The sequence below is a fragment of the Coregonus lavaretus genome (genome assembly GCF_964263955.1).
Source record: "Coregonus lavaretus genome assembly, contig: HAP1_SCAFFOLD_693, whole genome shotgun sequence".
In the NCBI taxonomy this organism is placed as follows: Eukaryota; Metazoa; Chordata; class Actinopteri; order Salmoniformes; family Salmonidae; genus Coregonus; species Coregonus lavaretus.
This window is the reverse complement of record NW_028166532.1, coordinates 121,866-144,416: the sequence shown is the minus strand read 5'-3', so window position 1 is coordinate 144,416 and position 22,551 is coordinate 121,866. Positions and strand designations below refer to the sequence as shown.

Below are 22,551 nucleotides of genomic sequence, written 5' to 3'. Positions count from 1 at the left end.
TGGGAGTAGTGCCTTTCCTCAAGCCACAGTGCTGCCAAGGGAATGCCTGACAGCTTGAAAGACATTTTGGACACTACTTATCCCAGAGGCTGCTCCAAGACGCCGCCGGGGGAGAAAAGGTATTCGGAGTGGACTTCTAGTCCGACTCGGGAGGCGTGCACATCATCCACCGCTTCCGACTATATTACTCGCTAATGTTCAGTCTCTGGATAATAAAGTAGACGAGCTCAGGGCGAGGATCTCCTTCCAGAGAGACATCAGGGATTGTAACATACTCTGTTTCACGGAATCATGGCTCTCTCCGGATATACTGTCCCCGTCCATACAGCCAGCTGGGTTCTCAGTACATCGTGCAGACAGGAATAAAGAACTCTCCGGGAAGAAGAAAGGTGTAGCTCAGGGGTACTCAACTACTATTTGAGATGGTCCAGTGACACAAATTTCCTAGGTGGCAAAGGTCCGGAGGGATATCGTCCTTTATCGGCGCTGTGGTACAACGTAGATAGTCGTCTACGACTTAGGAAACATGTTGTTATATAAAATGTACATTAAATACATTAAATGAGACTAAGAACTTGAAATAATAACAACTTCTTTTGAATGTAAACGTGCAACATTGCATCAACGTTGCTGAAGAACAAAAGTGGTTGCATAATTGTTTATGCAGAAAGTGCACTCTGAAACATTGTACTTGGGCCTTGAATTAACTTTTATGTATTATAAAATAAAGTGCATGTTTTCTGGAGAACAAAGGAGAGTTGAACAAAAATAATAATCTGAATGCTCAGAACGTCACTGTGAGCCATGCAATATTCATGTATAAGTCCCTCTGGGCCTTTCCCTGCATTAATGAGAGAAATTACACTTTCTGTCTCCTGCCAATGCTTTGAACTTTCCACAAATGGTGTGAGAGCAACTCGGAGACACTGGTGCAGGTGTTCATTGGTGAGCCTGGTGCGGTATTTGTTTTTAATAAAGTTCATTGTGGAGAAGGCTGATTCACAGCTGTCTGTGGATCCAAACATGGTCCGGATGTGTAGCGCCAGCTGTCTGTGGAGCCAAACGTGGTCTGGATGTGTAGCGCCAGCTGTCTGTGGAGCCAAACATGGTCCGGATGTGTAGCGCCAGCTGTCTGTGGAGCCAAACGTGGTCTGGATGTGTAGCGCCAGCTGTCTGTGGAGCCAAACATGGTCTGGATGTGTAGCGCCAGCTGTCTGTGGAGCCAAACATGGTCAGGATGTGTAGCGCCAGCTGTCTGTGGAGCCAAACATGGTCCGGATGTGTAGCGCCAGCTGTCTGTGGATCCAAACATGGTCTGGATGTGTAGCGCCAGCTGTCTGTGGATCCAAACATGGTCCGGATGTGTAGCGCCAGCTGTCTGTGGAGCCAAACATGGTCTGGATGTGTAGCGCCAGCTGTCTGTGGATCCAAACATGGTCTGGATGTGTAGCGCCAGCTGTCTGTGGATCCAAACATGGTCCGGATGTGTAGCGCCAGCTGTCTGTGGAGCCAAACATGGTCTGGATGTGTAGCGCCAGCTGTCTGTGGATCCAAACATGGTCTGGATGTGTAGCGCCAGCTGTCTGTGGATCCAAACATGGTCTGGATGTGTAGCGCCAGCTGTCTGTGGATCCAAACATGGTCTGGATGTGTAGCGCCAGCTGTCTGTGGAGCCAAACATGGTCAGGATGTGTAGCGCCAGCTGTCTGTGGAGCCAAACATGGTCAGGATGTGTAGCGCCAGTTTCCTGAACAGGGACATCAGCTGCAGACGCCATCTTTCCCCAGAAAGGGACGGGGTCACGATCACCAGCCGGCTCCTTCAGAGCCAATCACCAGCCTGCTCCTTCAAAGACACATTTTCTTGCAGCTCAATCAACTCCATTTGCAGTGATGCAACATCTACCCATCTGAAGATCCGTTTTGCTTCTTCTGAAAACTTTGTCACATTTGTGACCAAGACGGGGTTCTGGATGAGCAGCAGCAGTTCTCTTCCAACAGTGAAGTCATCAAAGCGAGCCTTGAAGTTCTCCAGCAGCTCCTGGATGAAACCAACCTGGTTGGGAACATCTTTGTCTCCCTGCGTTTGGGCCAGAAGATTGGGGACAAGTTCTCCCTGGAGATCATTCTTGAAAAGCTCCAATGTCTTCTGGAAAGCCCGGACTGCCGTTATCATATCTCACACTGTGTTGTCCCGTCCCTGCAGCTTAACATTCAGTTGATTAAGGTGTGATGGAATGTCTGTCAAAAATGCAACAGTTTCCATCTTCTCCTCATCTTCCAAAAACTCAAACTGAGTTGCCTTGTCACTCTTTTGCTCTGATAACAAAGCTTTGATTTCCTCCTGAATGGCCCAAAAGCGTTCCAAAACCCTGCCTTTGCTGAGCCATCTGACATTGTTGTAGTAAGTCATCATAGCTGGCATTGGCCTCAGTCAGAATGCCTCGTAGCAGGCGGTGTTGCAGGGATGATGTTGCTTTCGTTGTCATGACCTCGGAATACTATTTTTGCAGACTGGCACACAGGACAGATTGATGTATGATGCAGTGATATGATGTCAGGTCAGGATGTGCAACCAGTCCCCTCCCTCTTCCTGTCATGGCTGGAGCTCCATCTGTGGTGATGGAGACCACTGACTTCAGATCTATCCCCCTTTCTGTCAGCATCCCTTTGATGGCATCATGGATATCCTCTCCCCGCTTCTAGATGTGTTAAGCTCAACAGCTCCTCACAGAATTCCTTCTTTGTTTCGTTATAAAACAAACACCAGAAGCTGGCCATTATCAGTGGTATCTGTTGATTCATCTACAGCTAATGAAATGCATGGTGCATTCTGAATGGCCTCATCAAGTTGGGAATTTAAATCTTTGGCTAATATTTCAGTTCTCCTCATGGCTGTGGAATCTGACAGTGGGATCTGTTTGATCTTTTCCCTGAGCTCATCTTTTTGTTTACCTTCAAGCAAGGTGTTAGCAACTTCACACATGCATTGTTTTACCATCTCAGCGTCTGAAAATGTTTTTTTGGTGTTTTCCCAAAACCCAAGCTATCCTCAGTGAACACTCCATTGCACGTTGTTGGGCTGTCAGGGAATTGACAAGGACTTGGGTGGACCTCTCATATTGGGATTTGAGTTGGTTAATCCAGTTTGTTCTCACCTCTGTGTTCAGGGGATACGTCTGATCCAGTTTACTATGCCTGGTGTCATAATGGTGTTTAACATGGGCACCTTTCAGGAGAGCTACGACTCACTGCATATCAGGCATCATTGGTTTGGTGCTAGTTGAGGGGAGAATGAATAAATACTGTTCCGTCCACTCGTCTTTGAATATACGGCTTTCAGAGTCAACTTTTGTGTTTGTTTTAACAAGATACTGGTAACTAAGCTCCTTCTATCTGTGATATTTACAGTTGAACCGCGGCCAAATTTTTATGTTTCTTTCTGCCTGCTTGTCCCAAGGTTCCGCTGAGGATATTTGGATTAATGTGATTGGGTAAGACGCGGCCTCTTGTATTTGCATATAACCACGCGATTGGATAAGACGGGGCACTAGTAGATGTGGGCGTGGCTTCGAGAGAGTGAGAAAGAGAGGTTGCTGAGTTAAAAAGCTGTCTAAAAATAATGTATTGAATTTTATATAACAAAATGCGATGATGTCCGGATTGACCCTTCTCTGGGTCCGGACCGCGGTCTGCCAGTTGAGTTTGGCTGGCGTAGGTGTATGTTTCATGATTTAACTAGTCATGGTGTGATTGTGTTAACGTACAATAACTCAAGTCCTTTTGTTCCCCCGACCGCATTACCTCCCAAGAGATCTTCGGTTTTCGTCCCAGCCGTGTATATTCCCCCTCAAGCAGACACCACGACGGCCCCCGACACCACGACGGCCCCCGACACCACGACGACCCTCAAGGAACTACACTGGACTTTGTGCAAACTGGAAACCGCATATCCTATTTATTGTAGCTGGGGACTTTAACAAAGTAAATCTGAGGAAAACACTAAGAAGTTTCATCAACACATTGCCTGTAGTACTCAGTCTTCAAAAACTCTCGACCATTGTTACTCTTTCTTCCTGAATGGCTACAAGGCCCCCCCCCCCGCCCTCCCTTCGGCAAATCAGATCACCACTCCATTCTGCTCCTCCCTTCCTATAGGCAGAACATCTAAATATATTTTATATTTGAGATTCTTCAAATAGCCACCCTTTGCCTTGATGACAGCTTTGCACACTCTTGGCATTCTCTCAACCAGCTTCACCTGGAATGCTTTTCCAACAGTCTTGAAGGAGTTCCCACATATGCTGAGCACTTGTTGGCTGCTTTTCCTTCAATCTGCCGTCCGACTCATCCCAAACCATCTCAATTGGGTTGAGGTCGGGGGATTGGTCTGTGATTTATTTAGAATTCAAGGCACACATAATCAGCATGGCTACCACAGCATTCTGCAGCGATACACCATTTCATCTGGTTTGTGCTTAGTGGGACTATCATTTGTTTTTCAACAGGACAATGACCCAACACACCTCCAGGCTGTGTAAGGGCTATTTTACCAAGCAGGAGAGTGATGGAGTGCTGCATCAGATGACCTGGCCTCCACAATCCCCCGACCTCAACCCAATTGAGATGGTTTGGGATGAGTCGGACGGCAGATTGAAGGAAAAGCAGCCAACAAGTGCTCAGCATATGTGGGAACTCCTTCAAGACTGTTGGAGAAGCATTCCAGATGAAGCTGGTTGAGAGAATGCCAAGGGTGTGTAAAGCTGTCAACGCAAAGGGTGGCTACTTTGAAGAATCTCAAATATATAAAATATATTTTGATTTAACCATTTTTTGGTTACTTCATGATTCCATATGTGTTATTTCATAGTTTTGATGTCTTCACTATTATTCTACAATGTAGAAAATAGTAAAAATAAAGAAAAACCCTTGAATGAGTAGGTGTGTCCAAACCTTTGACTGGTAGTGTGTATGTAAAATATATGATACTCCGGACTCCGACATTGATCGTTCTAATATTATATTTCTTAATTCCATTATTTTACTTTAGATTTGTGTGAATTGTTAGATACTACTGCACTGTTGGAGCTAGGATCATAAGCATTTCGCTACACCCGCAATAACATCTGCTAAAAAATGTGTATGTGACCAATAAAATGAGTTTTGATTTGAACATCATGCTGTGTATGTAGCAGCGTGTCTGGTGGGGCTTCGGAACAACTAACTGGCTGTTCATTCATAAACCCACTCATCTGCAAATGTCAGACTTTGGACTGACTGTTACATGTGAAGCAACCTCTCTGTAGCGTGTTTGTGTGTGCGTCAGACGTGCATGTGTTCCTGGAGTTATGCCCAGTCCGTCTAACCTGCAGAACTGGAAGCTAGTTGGCCGTAATGATGTGTGTTTTGTCTGTGTGCAGGAGCGCGAGCTTGTGATGCCTCTGATGATCCGTGGTTTCCGAGATGCGGCGGAGGAGGGCGGGACTTCTGTGACGGGCGGCCAGACGGTGGTCAACCCCTGGATCATCATAGGGGGCGTGGCCTCGGTCGTCTGCCAACCCAACGAGTTCATCATGTAAGAGCGGGAGTGTGGGTTCTGTTCAGAGAGTGGTCATGGTGTTATCAGTGGGTTATGTTCAGAGAGTGATCAAGGTGTTATCAGTTCTTGTTGGTAATAATAATATAATAATAATATGCCATTTAGCAGACGCTTTTATCCAAAGCGACTTACAGTCGTGCGTGCATACATTTTTGTGTATGGTAGCCTAGAGGTTAGAGTCCAGCCAGACAGGATCAATACTGTATCTTACTGTGTGTGTGTGTGTGTAGGCCAGACAGGATCAATACTGTATCTTACTGTGTGTGTGTGTAGGCCAGACAGGATCAATACTGTATCTTACTGTGTGGGTGTGTAGGCCAGACAGGATCAATACTGTATCTTACTGTGGGTGTGTAGGCCAGACAGGATCAATACTGTCTCTTACTGTGGGTGTGTAGGCCAGACAGGATCAATACTGTCTCTTACTGTGTGTGTGTGTGTAGGCCAGACAGGATCAATACTGTATCTTACTGTGTGTGTGTGTAGGCCAGACAGGATCAATACTGTATCTTACTGTGGGTGTGTAGGCCAGACAGGATCAATACTGTATCTTACTGTGTGTGGGTGTGTAGTCCAGACAGGATCAATACTGTATCTTACTGTGGGTGTGTGTGTAGGCCAGACAGGATCAATACTGTATCTTACTGTGTGTGTAGGCCAGACAGGATCAATACTGTATCTTACTGTGTGTGTGTGTAGGCCAGACAGGATCAATACTGTATCTTACTGTGTGTGTGTGTAGGCCAGACAGGATCAATACTGTATCTTACTGTGTAGGCCAGACAGGATCAATACTGTATCTTACTGTGTGTGGGTGTGTAGTCCAGACAGGATCAATACTGTATCTTACTGTGGGTGTGTGTGTAGGCCAGACAGGATCAATACTGTATCTTACTGTGTGTGTAGGCCAGACAGGATCAATACTGTATCTTACTGTGTGTGTGTGTAGGCCAGACAGGATCAATACTGTATCTTACTGTGTGTGTGTGTAGGCCAGACAGGATCAATACTGTATCTTACTGTGGGTGTGTAGGCCAGACAGGATCAATACTGTATCTTACTGTGTGTGTGTGTGTAGGCCAGACAGGATCAATACTGTATCTTACTGTGTAGGCCAGACAGGATCAATACTGTCTCTTACTGTGTGTGTGTGTGTGTAGGCCAGACAGGATCAATACTGTCTCTTACTGTGTGTGTGTGTGTGTAGGCCAGACAGGATCAATACTGTATCTTACTGTGTGTGTGTGTAGGCCAGACAGGATCAATACTGTATCTTACTGTTTGTGTGTGTAGGCCAGACAGGATCAATACTGTATCTTACTGTGTGTGTGTGTAGGCCAGACAGGATCAATACTGTATCTTACTGTTTGTGTGTGTAGGCCAGACAGGATCAATACTGTATCTTACTGTTTGTGTGTGTAGGCCAGACAGGATCAATACTGTATCTTACTGTGTGTGTGTGTGTGTGTAGGCCAGACAGGATCAATACTGTATCTTACTGTGTGTGTGTAGGCCAGACAGGATCAATACTGTATCTTACTGTGTGTGTGTGTAGGCCAGACAGGATCAATACTGTATCTTACTGTGTGTGTGTGTAGGCCAGACAGGATCAATACTGTATCTTACTGTGTTTGTGTGTGTAGGCCAGACAGGATCAATACTGTATCTTACTGTGTTTGTGTGTGTAGGCCAGACAGGATCAATACTGTATCTTACTGTGTGTGTGTGTAGGCCAGACAGGATCAATACTGTATCTTACTGTGTGTGTGTGTGTAGGCCAGACAGGATCAATACTGTATCTTACTTACTGTTTGTGTGTGTAGGCCAGACAGGATCAATACTGTATCTTACTGTGTGTGGGTGTGTAGTCCAGACAGGATCAATACTGTATCTTACTGTGGGTGTGTAGGCCGGACAGGATCAATACTGTATCTTACTGTGTGTGGGTGTGTAGGCCAGACAGGATCAATACTGTATCTTACTGTGTGTGTGTGTGTGTAGGCCAGACAGGATCAATACTGTATCTTACTGTGTGTAGGCCAGACAGGATCAATACTGTATCTTACTGTGTGTAGGCCAGACAGGATCAATACTGTATCTTACTGTGTGTAGGCCAGACAGGATCAATACTGTATCTTACTGTGTGTAGGCCAGACAGGATCAATACTGTATCTTACTGTGTGTAGGCCAGACAGGATCAATACTGTATCTTACTGTGTGTAGGCCAGACAGGATCAATACTGTATCTTACTGTATCTGTACTGGATGTGTTGGTCCTGACCGTGTCTGTGTGTGTGTGTGTGTAGGCCAGACAGGATCAATACTGTATCTTACTGTGTGTGTGTGTGTGTGTAGTCCAGACAGGATCAATACTGTATCTTACTGTGTGTGTGTGTGTAGGCCAGACAGGATCAATACTGTATCTTACTGTGTGTGTGTGTAGGCCAGACAAGATCAATACTGTATCTTACTGTGTGTGTGTGTGTAGGCCAGACAGGATCAATACTGTATCTTACTGTGTGTGTGTGTGTGTAGGCCAGACAGGATCAATACTGTCTCTTACTGTGTGTGTGTGTGTGTGTGTGTGTGTAGGCCAGACAGGATCAATACTGTATCTTACTGTGTGTGTGTAGGCCAGACAGGATCAATACTGTATCTTACTGTGTGTGTGTGTGTAGTCCAGACAGGATCAATACTGTATCTTACTGTGTGTAGGCCAGACAGGATCAATACTGTATCTTACTGTGTTTGTGTGTGTAGGCCAGACAGGATCAATACTGTATCTTACTGTGTGTGTGTGTGTAGGCCAGACAGGATCAATACTGTATCTTACTTACTGTTTGTGTGTGTAGGCCAGACAGGATCAATACTGTATCTTACTGTGTGTGGGTGTGTAGTCCAGACAGGATCAATACTGTATCTTACTGTGGGTGTGTAGGCCGGACAGGATCAATACTGTATCTTACTGTGTGTGGGTGTGTAGGCCAGACAGGATCAATACTGTATCTTACTGTGTGTGTGTGTGTAGGCCAGACAGGATCAATACTGTATCTTACTGTGTGTAGGCCAGACAGGATCAATACTGTATCTTACTGTGTGTAGGCCAGACAGGATCAATACTGTATCTTACTGTGTGTAGGCCAGACAGGATCAATACTGTATCTTACTGTGTGTAGGCCAGACAGGATCAATACTGTATCTTACTGTGTGTAGGCCAGACAGGATCAATACTGTATCTTACTGTGTGTAGGCCAGACAGGATCAATACTGTATCTTACTGTATCTGTACTGGATGTGTTGGTCCTGACCGTGTCTGTGTGTGTGTAGGCCAGACAGGATCAATACTGTATCTTACTGTGGGTGTGTAGGCCGGACAGGATCAATACTGTATCTTACTGTGTGTGTGTGTGTAGGCCGGACAGGATCAATACTGTATCTTACTGTGTGTGTGTGTGTAGGCCAGACAGGATCAATACTGTATCTTACTGTGTGTGTGTGTGTGTAGTCCAGACAGGATCAATACTGTATCTTACTGTGTGTGTGTGTGTAGGCCAGACAGGATCAATACTGTCTCTTACTGTGTGTGTGTGTAGGCCAGACAGGATCAATACTGTATCTTACTGTGTGTGTGTAGGCCAGACAGGATCAATACTGTCTCTTACTGTGTGTGTGTGTGTAGGCCAGACAGGATCAATACTGTCTCTTACTGTGTGTGTGTGTGTAGGCCAGACAGGATCAATACTGTATCTTACTGTGTGTGTAGGCCAGACAGGATCAATACTGTATCTTACTGTGTGTGTGTGTGTGTGTAGTCCAGACAGGATCAATACTGTATCTTACTGTGTGTAGGCCAGACAGGATCAATACTGTATCTTACTGTATCTGTACTGGATGTGTTGGTCCTGACCGTGTCTGTGTGTGTGTGTGTGTGTGTGTGTAGGCCAGACAGTGCAGTACCGGGGGACGTGTTGGTCCTGACCAAGCCTCTAGGAACCCAGGTAGCTGTCAACGCTCACCAGTGGCTGGACCAGGTAGGGTACCATACTGCTGTCTGTCTGTCTGTCTGGTGGCTGGACCAGGTAGGGTACCATACTGCTGTCTGTCTGTCTGTCTGGTAGCTGGACCAGGTAGGGTACCATACTGCTGTCTGTCTGTCTGTCTGTCTGGTGGCTGGACCAGGTAGGGTACCATACTGCTGTCTGTCTGTCTGTCTGTCTGGTGGCTGGACCAGGTAGGGTACCATACTGCTGTCTGTCTGTCTGTCTGGTGGCTGGACCAGGTAGGGTACCATACTGCTGTCTGTCTGTCTGTCTGTCTGTCTGGTGGCTGGACCAGGTAGGGTACCATACTGCTGTCTGTCTGTCTGTCTGGTGGCTGGACCAGGTAGGGTACCATACTGCTGTCTGTCTGTCTGTCTGGTGGCTGGACCAGGTAGGGTACCATACTGCTGTCTGTCTGTCTGTCTGTCTGTCTGTCTGTCTGTCTGTCTGTCTGTCTGTCTGGTGGCTGGACCAGGTAGGTCATATTCTAGCAGACTGGTCTGTCTTCTTAGTCTATCAGAGGCTTCTTTGGGTGTTTCTCTGGTGTCCAAAAATGTGGATCTCATTGAAAAAGATAAATAATCAATCTGTCTCCTCTCTCTCCCTCTTTCCCTCTTTCCCTCTCTCTCCCTCTTTCCCTCTCTCTCCCTCTTTCCCTCTCTCTCCCTCTTTCCCTCTTTCCCTCTCTCTCCTCGATCTCTCCCCCTCTCTCGTGTGTGCGCGTGCACAGCCAGAGAGGTGGAATAAGATCAAGCTGGTGGTCTCTAAGGAGGAAGTGGAGCAGGCCTACCAGGAAGCCATGTTCTCCATGGCAACGCTCAACCGCACAGGTAACACACACACACACTAATATAACAGGTAGCCTAGGGATTAAGCGCATTGGGCCAGTAACCGAAAGGTCGCTGGTTCGAATCCCCGAGCCGGCAAGGTGGGAAGCGTCTGCCATTCTGCCCTTGAGCAATGCAGTTAACCCCCAAGAACAACTGCTCCCTGGGCGCCGAAAAGTGGACATGGATTAAGGCAGCCCCCTACACCTGTCTGATTTCAGAGGGCTTGGGTTAAATGTGGAAGACACATTTTAGGTTGAATGCATTCAGTTGTGCATCTGACTAGGTACCCCCCCCCACCCACCCCCCCCCCCCCCCCCACACACACACACACACACACACACACACACACACACACACACACACACACACACACAACAACCCGGTCTGTAAACCGCTCTGTGTGTTTGTGTGCTCACAGCGGCAGGCCTCATGCACAGGTTCCAGGCCCACGCGGCAACAGACGTGACTGGGTTCGGGTTGCTAGGGCACGCCCGTAACCTAGCGACGACGCAGCGTGCTGAGGTAGCCTTCGTCATCCATAACCTCCCCATCATTACCAAGATGGCCGCCATCAGCAAGGCCTGTGGAAACCTCTTCAACCTGCTGGGGGGGACGTCCTCGGAGACATCTGGTAGGAGACTGGGGCCGGGCGATTGGGCCAAAAATATCCAATCACAATACGTTTCACATATTTGACAGTATTTTATGTTTTTCAATAATTAAAATTATTTATTTGTGCCCTAGGTGGCAACACATACATTCTAAGTGATTTCAAATGGGGCTTTCTCCATTCGGATTGTTTTATACTGTTCAATCAAACTTCAACAAAACATTTCTCATTTAAAATGTCCACACTGCCACGTAAGGGCTGCACAACGTGGCCAAACGTATCTAGGCCTTATTTTTAACCAAATATTGCAATTAGATCAAAACACTTGAATAGTTCTAATTCCATAGTTAAAACGTAATACTGGGCAGTTCGAAGACAGTTTGACAACCAATGAAAAAGTATTTGATCCCCTGCTGATTTTGTATGTTTGCCCACTGACAAAGACATGATCAGTCTATAATTTTAATGGTAGGTTTATTTGAACAGTGAGAGACAGAATAATAACAACAAAAATCCAGAAAAACGCATGTTATTAAACGGAAAAGACTGACCTCTGATTGGCTCAGACTTCCCTATGGGGGAAAGAATGGGGTTTTGGGATAAATGCCAAAAATAACCTTGGACCTTAGATCTTAACACAGGTTTAGGAAATCTTATTATTTGTTATATAATCACGTGTTTTGATGGCGAACGATTTTAAAAATAGCTATTTTTATTTCTCAACTAGTAATTGAAACGCGCTTCCCATTGGCCTTTGAAGTGCATCGACAATGGTAGGAAGGTGTGAGCACGTCACGACGCATTTTGAAAACATAAACTTCATTGTTTGAAACTTGAAAGTTTTATTTCATATTATGAGGCATGTCTTACCTTGCTTCAAAGTAGCCTATAGCCAAAATTATTTTATATAGACTTCCATATGCCATTGAAACCAGTAGCCTATTTCTCCCATGTTCTGTTGGTTTTCAAATCAACTTTCTTTCATTGTCCAGTAGCCAAACTTCAAGCCTAGACATAATAGCAACCCCATGCTAGCTGTTGCATCTTTAGATCTCTACATTTCTAATGGATGTTTTCATCTGTCACATGGAACCGCTTGCATGTGCGGTGCCCTTTTGGCAATGGCGGTTTCCCGTCCACTGCTTTATGGAACGAACATTCGCGCGTAGCCTACTGCCTTGTGTGTGCTGACTGTTTAGCCTCTACGGGATCGGTGTCCCGTATACGGGACGGTTGAGCTAACGTGCGCTAATGTGATTAGCATGACTGTTGTACGTAACAGGCAGCTTTCCAGGACATAGACATGTCTTATATGGGCAGAAAGCTTAAATTATTGTTAATCTAACCACACTGTCCAATTTACAGCAGCTATTACAGTGAAGAAATACCATGCTATTGTTTGAGGAGAGTGCACAACAACAAAAAACATATCATGGCAACTGGTTTGATACATTCACCTCTGAAGGTAAATAATGTACTCACATTCAGTAATCTTGCTCTGATTTGTCATCCTAAGGGTCCCAGAGATAAAATGTAGCATAGTTTGTTTAATAAAATCCATTTTTATATTCAAATGTAGGAACTGGGTTCTACAGTTTGAACCCTTGCTGTCTCTGGCTCCACACCCACCCCGCCCGGCCATCTAGATGTGTGAAAGTTAGTGTATAAGCTAATGATCCATCATGTATGACATTCCTGGGAGTGTGTAAACTTACATTTTGTATTACCATATCATTTTTGTAGTTATGTACTTGAAAATGTATCAATTGACCAATTCGGCACATTTGGGCAGACTTCATACAAAATAGTCCAGTATTGCAATGCTTCACTGGATCAATCTGAAACGTTTTACGCACACTGCGGCCATCTAGTGGCCAAAGTCTAAATTGCGCCTAAACTGCTCTATTATATTGTGGCCTTTCTCTTGCATTTCAAAGATGATTTTTTTAAAAATAGTGTTATCTTTTACCAGATCTAATGTGTTATATTCTCCTACATTAATTTCACATTTCCACAAACTTCAAAGTGTTTCCTTTCTCAAATAGTATCAAGAATATGCATGTCCTGAGCTACAGGCAGTTAGATTTGCGTATGTCATTTTAGGCGAAAATTGAAAAAGGGTCCGATCCTTAAGAGGTTAAAGTGCAGTGTATTTGACCTTTAATTGTACAACAACCCATATTTAGAGAGAACATCTTTAGGCCATATCGCTCAGCCTGATGTTGAGTGTGAAAAACTCAGCAGCGTTGCAGTTCTCAATCCGGTGCGCCTGGCAAATACTACCATACCAAAGGCACTTAAATATGTTATCTTGCCTATTCACCCTCTGAATGGCACATATACACAATCCATGTCTCAATTGTGTCAAGGCTTAAAAATCCTTCTTTAACCCGTCTCCTCCCCTGATTTTGAAGTGGATTTAACAAGTGACATCAATAAGGGATCATAGCTTTCACCTGGATTCACCTGGTCAGTCTGTCATGGAAAGAGCAGGTGTTCCTAATATTTTGTACACTTGGTGTATATAGATCATTTACACACAGGAGTCAGCTCAGACAGATCCATGTCAGACAGGCCCAGCTCAGACAGATCCATGTCAGACAGGCCCAGCTCAGACAGATCCATGTCAGACAGGCCCAGGTCAGACAGGCCCAGGTCAGACAGGCCCAGCTCAGACAGATCCATGTCAGACAGGCCCAGCTCAGACAGGCCCAGCTCAGACAGATCCATGTCAGACAGATCCATGTCAGACAGGCCCAGCTCAGACAGGCCCGGCTCAGACAGGCCCAGCTCAGACAGATCCATGTCAGACAGGCCCAGCTCAGACAGATCCATGTCAGACAGGCCCAGCTCAGACAGATCCATGTCAGACAGGCCCAGCTAAGACAGATCCATGTCAGACAGATCCATGTCAGACAGATCCATGTCAGACAGATCCATGTCAGACAGGCCCGGCTCAGACAGGCCCGGCTCAGACAGGCCCGGCTCAGACAGGCCCGGCTCAGACAGGCCCAGCTCAGACAGATCCATGTCAGACAGGCCCAGCTCAGACAGATCCAGGTCATGAGCTCCATAAGCAGCAGATTATAATTTAGAAATGGAAAATGAAATGTGTTTATGAAAGAAATGTTAGTGCTTCGTATCGCATCAAACTGAATCGCAGCGAATCGCCCCTCTAATCAAACTGAATCGCAGCGAATCGCCCCTCTAATCAAACTGAATCGCATCGATTCGTTCCTCTAATCAAACTGAATCGCATCGAATCGTTTAAAAACTAAAACGTATTGTATCTGAGCCCATGCATCGAGTCGTCTTGAAAGGGAAGGATGCACATCCCTACTATTGCTCTCTCTTCCTCTGATTTAGAAGATACCGTTGCACCAGCAACATGCTGATCTGGTCCTACACCATCACTGGAATCAGGCTGTATTAGATACAGCGAGGGGAAAAAAGTATTTCATCCCCTGCTGTTAAAATTATAGACTGATCATGTCTTTGTCAGTGGGCAAACGTAGAAAATCAGCAGGGGATCAAATACTTTTTTCCCTCACTGTAGGTAAGTTTGCTCTGACTCGGATTACATTTACAGCGAGCTCCAAAAGTATTGGAACAGGGACACGTTTGGCTCTGTACTCCAGCACTTTGGATTTGAAATTATACAATGACTATGAGGTTAAAGTACAGACTGTCAACTTTAATTTGAGGGTATTTTCATCCATATCTGGTGAACCGTTTATGAAATGACAGCATTGTTTGTACATAGTCCCCCCATTTTAGGGGACCAAAAGTATTGGGACAAATTCACTTACATGTGTATAAAAGTATTAAGAAGTGTAGTATTTGGTCCCATATTCACAGCACACAATGACTACATCAAGATTGTGACTCTACAAATTTGTTGGATGCATTTGCTGTTTGTTTTGGTTGTGTTTCAGATGATCTTGTGCCCAATAGAAATGAATGGTAAATAATATATTGTGTCATTTTGGAGTCACTTTTATTGTGAATAAGAATAGAATGTTTCTAAACACTTCTACATGAATGTGGACGCTACCATGGTTACGGATAATCCTGAATGAATCGTGAAAAATTGTGTGAGAAAGTTAAATAAACGCACAAATATCATACCCCCCCAAAAATGCTAACCTCCCCTGTTATTGTAATGGTGAGAGGTCAGCATGTCTTGGGAGTATGATATGTGCTCTGTAGCTTTCTCATTCACCATTATTCACGATTCATTCAGGATTATCCGTAGTCATGGTAGCATCCACATTCATGTAGAAGCGTTTAGAAACATATTCTATTGCTATTTACAATAAATTACTCCCAAATGACACTATTTACCGTTCATCCTGTGTGTAGGAGGCCTGCTAGTAAGCCTGCCCAGAGAGCAGGCGGCCCGGTTCTGTGCGGAGGTGAAGGGTCAGGGGTCGGGGGGAGGAGCCTGGATCATCGGCATCGTGGAGAAAGGAGAACGCGGCGCTCGCATCATCGACAAACCACGCATCATCGAAGTCCCGCCCAGAGGGACCGCTGCAGCCAATCAGGAGAACAGCAGCTCCACTAGTCCCGCTCCCGGCGATACGATGTCATAGACTCTCCCTCTGACGTGTGGTGTGTGAGGCGGTCCATCTCGTTCCCCTGTTTAGCCACAGGAGCTACAGCCCAAAACACCTAACATGCTGGGAGAGGGATTGGACAATGCTCCAAACCGTTCCTCTTCCAAATGAAATTAACATTCCGACAGTTTTCCCTCCAAAATCAGTGAATGGGAAATCGATCAAGTTTTGTATGTGTGATTTAGAGTGGGGGTCAGAGCATTGTCCTGGTGAAGCTTTTGTCATTGTGGGAGGGGTTGGAAAATGTCATTGTGTTTAATGTGTTTCTATATTGGCTTGTCTATCAGGATGTCTGGCACCACCCATTGGTTCAGAGGCAGGGTTGAGCAGCTCTCTCTGGACCAATGGGGTCGTCCGGTATGTCCTCTGCCAGCTGACTGGCTGGTCAGCTCAAAGCTCCCCCCCCCTACCTGTTTATGAAGCTCCGCCTTCCAAACCTCAGCCAATGGGGCCAGGCGGAGTGGATGTCTGTCTCAGGAAGGGGGTGGGGCTCATGTGCTCGGTTCCAGCCATTGGCTACATGTTTCTGGAGAATTCACAATCAATAAACCAATCATCAACTCACTGTATTGTCTCTTTGGTACTTCCTGTGTGTGTGTGTGGTTTAAAATGAAGAATGTATTTTTTAGGACAGTGGGGTACAGAATGATTAATGGTGGAATACATTAGAATATTGGTCCTCTGTATATCAGTTGGGAGAGCATGGCGCTTGCGACCATCCATAAAATGTATTCACGCATGACTGTAAACCGCTTTGGATAACAGTGTCTGCTATTATGGCGTATGATATTAAAAGCTATCACCATGTTCTAACCCCGAGAGACCAGGGAAAAGATCCGTCTGTCGCTGCCTGCTTCAGTCTGCCTTGCTTTCCAACCACTCTGAACGGAGACGCAAACAAGATGAGAATAGCAGTTGGAGGACAATGGAAGTTGACTTAAAAAATACTTTGTGACTGTTGTTGGTTAGCTAGCTAGCGAACTTTAGCCATATTAGCATAGACATGACATCAGTCATAACAAGACATGGTATCATTAAGGTGAAATGAGCCACCTACGATTCCCCACATGGCAGCTTCTTGTCAGTGTGCACGGTTACATGCACACAATAATGCGATTGTGGCTAGTCAGGTTTATGTAAAAGTTCGTTTAAAACTTTTACATGCTTTGCAAGAAGAACGATTGCCCAAATAATCCTGTTTATATGGATACATCTTTAATCAGGCTACTGATTTAATAAATGCAGAAAATCTCCAATCAAAATAAACGTTCTAGCACAGTGACCGTGTTATTTTAATTTTATTTAAACTTTATTTAACTAGGCAAGTCAGTTAAGAACAAATTCTTATTTACAATGACGGCCTACCCCGGCCAAACCCGGACGACGCTGGGCCAATTGTGCACCGCCCTATGGGACTCCAAGTCACGGCCGGTTGTGATACAGCCTGGAATAGAACCAGGGGGTCTGTAGTGACGCCTCAAGCACTGAGATGCAGTGCCTTAGACCACTGCTCCACTTGGTAGACAAGTTTTTCCTAACTTACTTCATTCGCGCAGAGGGAGCCTTTGGTGCTGGCACATGCAGATTAAGCTGTTTACATGTCCTAATAATTAGAACGGTTGCTCAGAAACCCAGGCGTTTTATACACCGATTAAGATAAGCAGAGTAAAGTGTTTACATGACTAATGCCACACGCGGCCTTCTGCCATGATCAGTTTAATATCTAATTATTAGTGTGCATATAAACGTAGTCAGTGTGACAGTCCAGAAATCAGAACGTTGCACACCTTTTTCGTGACGTCAGTCAACCGTCTACTAACGCTGCTTGAAGACAACTGGGAACTCTGAAAAATACGAGGTCAAATCATGACGTTAGTGATCTTCAGGTCGGAGCTCTAGAGAGGCCAGAGTTGGAATTCCGAGTTGGATGATTTATTTATATTTTTTTGAGTTTCCAGTTGTTTTGAACGCGGCATAAGAACTAGAGACTGCCTCTAAGATGTCCGACCATTGTTTTCAACATAATCTACTCACCGTCACATATGCCGATTCGTGGGGGCTGACATCTTGCTAGTTCCGGTCTCAGGAGCCCATTAGTACATGTCCACCAGCAGACCGAGCGAGCTAGAGCGGGTCGTGGATTTGGAATAGTGGCGAGGCGAAATCTGCAGCACAAAGCACCACCACACAACCAACAACCACTGGAAACATGAAGAACGTGGTATGCAAGTAAGTTATTCAGGGCTAAGAGGACTGTGCTCTATTTGACCACCTCAGGGGACAGTTGGATGATATCTGTTTAACACAGTCAGAACAACCATGATTTGACGCAGATAACTTGGTAACATCAGGTGTACTCTGGGAACTGTAGTCCTTAAAACAGCAAAACACAGGTGTTTTTGGTTTTGTTTCATTTTTGTTGTTGTTGAAGACTAATCAAATAAAAAAAGACAACTGTTCATCAGACTTTGGTGGAAGCTACAGTACATGTTGTCATAATCACTGAAACTGAAGCATGTACAGCGCAAGAGTAATGATGCTGGATGTGCTCACCATCCTGTCCCTGTCCCCACTGAGCTGACCCTGTCTCTGTCCCCACTGACTGACCCTGCCTCTGTCCCCACTGACTGACCCTGCCTCTGTCCCCACTGACTGACCCTGTCCCTGTCCCCACTGACTGACTGACCCTGCCTCTGTCCCCACTGACTGACTGACCCTGCCTCTGTCCCCACTGACTGACTGACCCTGCCTCTGTCCCCACTGACTGACCCTGCCTCTGTCCCTGTCCCCACTGACTGAGCTGACCCTGCCTCTGTCCCCACTGACTGACTGACCCTGCCTCTGTCCCCACTGACTGAGCTGACCCTGCCTCTGTCCCCACTGACTGAGCTGACCCTGCCTCTGTCCCCACTGACTGAGCTGACCCTGCCTCTGTCCCCACTGACTGACCCTGCCTCTGTCCCCACTGACTGACCCTGCCTCTGTCCCCACTGACTGAGCTGACCCTGCCTCTGTCCCCACTGACTGACCCTGCCTCTGTCCCCACTGACTGACCCTGCCTCTGTCCCCACTGACTGACCCTGTCCCTGTCCCCACTGACTGACTGACCCTGCCTCTGTCCCTGTCCCCACTGACTGAGCTGACCCTGCCTCTGTCCCCACTGACTGACCCTGCCTCTGTCCCCACTGACTGACCCTGTCCCTGTCCCCACTGACTGACTGACCCTGCCTCTGTCCCCACTGACTGACTGACCCTGCCTCTGTCCCCACTGACTGAGCTGACCCTGCCTCTGTCCCCACTGACTGACCCTGCCTCTGTCCCCACTGACTGACCCTGCCTCTGTCCCCACTGACTGACCCTGCCTCTGTCCCCACTGACTGACCCTGCCTCTGTCCCCACTGACTGAGCTGACCCTGCCTCTGTCCCCACTGACTGTCCCTGTCCCCACTGACTGACCCTGCCTCTGTCCCCACTGACTGACCCTGCCTCTGTCCCCACTGACTGAGCTGACCCTGCCTCTGTCCCTGTCCCCACTGACTGACCCTGCCTCTGTCCCCACTGACTGACCCTGCCTCTGTCCCCACTGACTGACCCTGCCTCTGTCCCTGTCCCCACTGACTGACCCTGACCCTGCCTCTGTCCCCACTGACTGAGCTGACCCTGCCTCTTAAGGGCATTGAAGTGCCAGTGAATCAGTAGATAAATGTTTCTTTTTCATTTGCACTCAACTGGTTTGAGACGTTTCCTCTACCTAGTTGAGACAGTTTGGTATGGAAAGTCAATGCAGTCTGTCTGCCTTGCAAGATGGTATGGAATATTAATAGGACATCTGGGTAGCAAAGTTATACAAACAAAATCATCATTACTTGTTGAGTCAGAGGAGCATCATTTCAGTTATAACTGTATTCTTACAAATGTATGGGTTGATCCCATCAGAGCCTAAATAAAGTAGCATTTACTGCAATTTTCACTAAAGGATAAAGTGATTAATAGATACTAAACATGGGAACCGCCTGGTATGATTTGATTTGACTGGCTGCATCACCGCCTGGTATGATTTGATTTGACTGGCTGCATCACCGCCTGGTATGATTTGATTTGACTGGCTGCATCACCGCCTGATATAATTTGATTTGACTGGCTGCATCACCGCCTGGTATGATTTGATTTGACTGGCTGCATCACCGCCTGGTATGATTTGATTTGATTTGAAACAGACATGAAATAATACATTTTATTCACACCAACTGACATGTGTAACTCTTGTGATTGCCCTATCAACAGAGTTGATTGGAATTTGTTTCAATACAGCTTGTGCAAACAAAAACAGTAAAAACTGAATCACAAAATCAAAACATCCATAAAAGCATTTATACTGGATCAGTACTGTAGATCTGGAGGGCCACTGCACATACTAGTGACAAGTGCTAACCAGAATAGTGTCCTCACCAACGTGCCTGTGAGAGGAAGCTGCTACACTATTGATATGTAGTGTGTGTTCTCAAGGTGAGGAGGTGTTTGTTTTCATAAATTTACTTTTTGCCTTTTCTTGTTGTCACAATAAAAGTGGTAAATGTTTTGAAATGCGGGCTTGTATTTTGAAGGTTTCCTCATGTTTTGAAATGCGGGCTTGTATTTTGAAGGTTTCCTCATTCCCATACGACGTGACGTCATTTGTGCTGCTGGCGGAATACTAGTGGAAGTGTTACACGGATGTCAACAAACTAGCGATTTGAACGAGAAAAAAATGTCATGAAAGAATCCACAAGTGACCACTAAACGGTAAGTGATGTTAGGTCACAATATCCGAACACAATGTAACGTAAGCAGCGTTAATATCTGAAAAGGATGGCAATGTTGGGTAGCTAACGCTAGCTAGCTAACGTTACTGTAGCTAACCACGTCGGCTTGCTGTAACGTTAAACCGTTAAAGCTGTGGCTCTTTGGCTCCGAAACCAGGACAAAGACATGGGGGGGGGTTAGTTAGTTAGTTCTGTCTGTCTGTGTGTGGCAGTTGTATATTTGTAACATCAGTAGCGTCTCAGACAGTCTGCTGAACTCATCTGTTCTGTAGCTAATACCGGTACCGTATTGTGTTGTCCAGGCTACTATGCCTTACCTGGGCGGTGAGCAGACCGTGAGGGAGCTGAGGAGAGCTCTGTCCAACCCGAACGTCCAGACGGACCACCTACGCTACAGAAACACCATACACAGGGTCATCCGGTACACAATTACAACTGACCACAAACACACACATGCACTAACTTGTCTGTCCCTCTCTCAATTCAATTTCAATTACATTTAAGGGCTTTATTTTCATGGGAAACGTGTGTTAACATTGCCAAAGCAAGTGAAGTAGATAATAAACAAAAGTGAAATAAATAATATAAAATGATCAGTAAACATTACACTCAGAAGTTTCAAAAGAATAAAGACATTTCAAATGTCATATTATGTCTATATACAGTGTTGTAACAACGTGCAAATAGTTAAAGTACAAATGGGAAAATAAATCAACATAAATATGGGTTGTATTTACAATGGTGTTTGTTCTTCACTGGTTGCCCTTTTCTTGTGGCAACAGGTCACAAATCTTGCAGCTGTGATGGCACACTGTGGTATTTCACCCAATAGATATGGGAGTTTATCAAAATTGGATTTGTTTTCTAATTCTTTGTGGATCGCTGTAATCTGAGGGAAATATGTGTCTAATATGGTCATACATTTGGCAGGAGGTTAGGAAGTGCAGCTCAGTTTCCACCTCATTTTGTGGGCAGTGTGTACATAGCCTGTCTTCTCTTGAGAGCCAGGTCTGCCCTCGCTATCTCTCTCCCCAGCTCTCCCCTCCCTTTATCTCTCCCCCATCTCTCTCCCCTCCCTAGCTCTCCCCCTCTATATCTCTCCCCCCTATCTCTCTCCCCTCCCAATACACCCCCCCCCCCTATTTATTGGCTCAGAACAGGGCAGCACGGCTGGCCCTTAAATGTACAAGGAGAGCTAACATTAATAATATGCATGTCAATCTCTCCTGGCTCAAAGTGGAGGAGAGATTGACTTCATCACTACTTGTATTTGTGAGAGGTATTGACATGTTGAATGCACCGAGCTGTCTGTTTGAAATACTGGCACACAGCTCAGACACCCATGCATACCAAACAAGACATGCCACCAGAGGTCTCTTCACTGTCCCCAAGTCCAGAACAGACTATGGGAGGTGCACAGTACTACATAGAGCCATGACTACATGGAACTCTATTCCACATCAAGTAACTCATGCCAGCAGTAAAATTAGATTAAAAAAACAGATACAAATACACCTTATGGAACAGCGGGGACTGTGAAGAGACATAATCATTTACATTGTATATAACTGCCTTAATGTTGCTGGACCCCAGGAAGAGTAGCTGCTGCCTTGGCAGGAACTAATGGGGATCCTTAATAAATAAAAATCTCGCTCGCTCCCTCTCTCTCTCTCTCCCCCCCTCTCCCTGTCACATTTTCCAGAGTGATGTCTCAAGGACTGGATGTATCTGGGTTGTACAGTGAGATGGTGAAGGCCTGTGCAACGGTGGATATTGTCCAGAAGAAACTGGTCTATGTGTTTCTGTCTTCCTATGCCAGTCTGAACCCTGAGCTGTCTCTGCTGGTGATAAACACCCTGAGGAAAGACTGCTCTGATCACAACCCCATGGTCCGCAGCCTGGCGCTACGCAACATGTGCAACCTCAGGTGTGTGTGTGTGTGTGTGTGTGTGTGTGTATAATGTGTGTGTATAATGTGTGTGTGTAATGTGTGTGTGTGTAATGTGTGTGTGTGTGTGTGTGTGTGTAATGTGTGTGTGTGTGTAATGTGTG

The 22,551-nt window shown here is 45.8% G+C and overlaps 2 protein-coding genes across 3 annotated transcripts in view; both read left to right on the top strand.

Moving 5' to 3' along the window:
• Positions 1-16,262, top strand: part of LOC311114592 (selenide, water dikinase 3-like) — a 30,488-nt gene extending 14,226 nt beyond the window's left edge. The window contains exons 4-8 of the mRNA XM_084189832.1: positions 5,420-5,574; positions 9,539-9,629; positions 10,369-10,468; positions 10,887-11,099; positions 15,441-16,262. Of these exons, the coding sequence (XP_084045958.1) occupies positions 5,420-5,574; positions 9,539-9,629; positions 10,369-10,468; positions 10,887-11,099; positions 15,441-15,673 (792 nt within the window). The 3' untranslated portion in view covers positions 15,674-16,262. The remainder of the gene's footprint in view (positions 1-5,419; positions 5,575-9,538; positions 9,630-10,368; positions 10,469-10,886; positions 11,100-15,440) is intronic.
• Positions 16,263-17,429: 1,167 nt separating this feature from the next.
• LOC311114593 (AP-4 complex subunit beta-1-like) overlaps positions 17,430-22,551 on the top strand; it is a 35,171-nt gene continuing 30,049 nt past the window's right edge. The window contains exons 1-4 of one of the 2 annotated variants that reach the window (XM_084189834.1): positions 17,430-17,926; positions 20,341-20,479; positions 20,802-20,920; positions 22,202-22,426. In XM_084189834.1, coding sequence (XP_084045960.1) covers positions 20,808-20,920; positions 22,202-22,426 — 338 coding nt within the window. In that variant the 5' untranslated portion in view covers positions 17,430-17,926; positions 20,341-20,479; positions 20,802-20,807. Of the gene's footprint in view, positions 17,927-19,896; positions 20,204-20,340; positions 20,480-20,801; positions 20,921-22,201; positions 22,427-22,551 lie in introns of those variants that run through there. The other variant, XM_084189833.1, reaches the window with a different exon arrangement.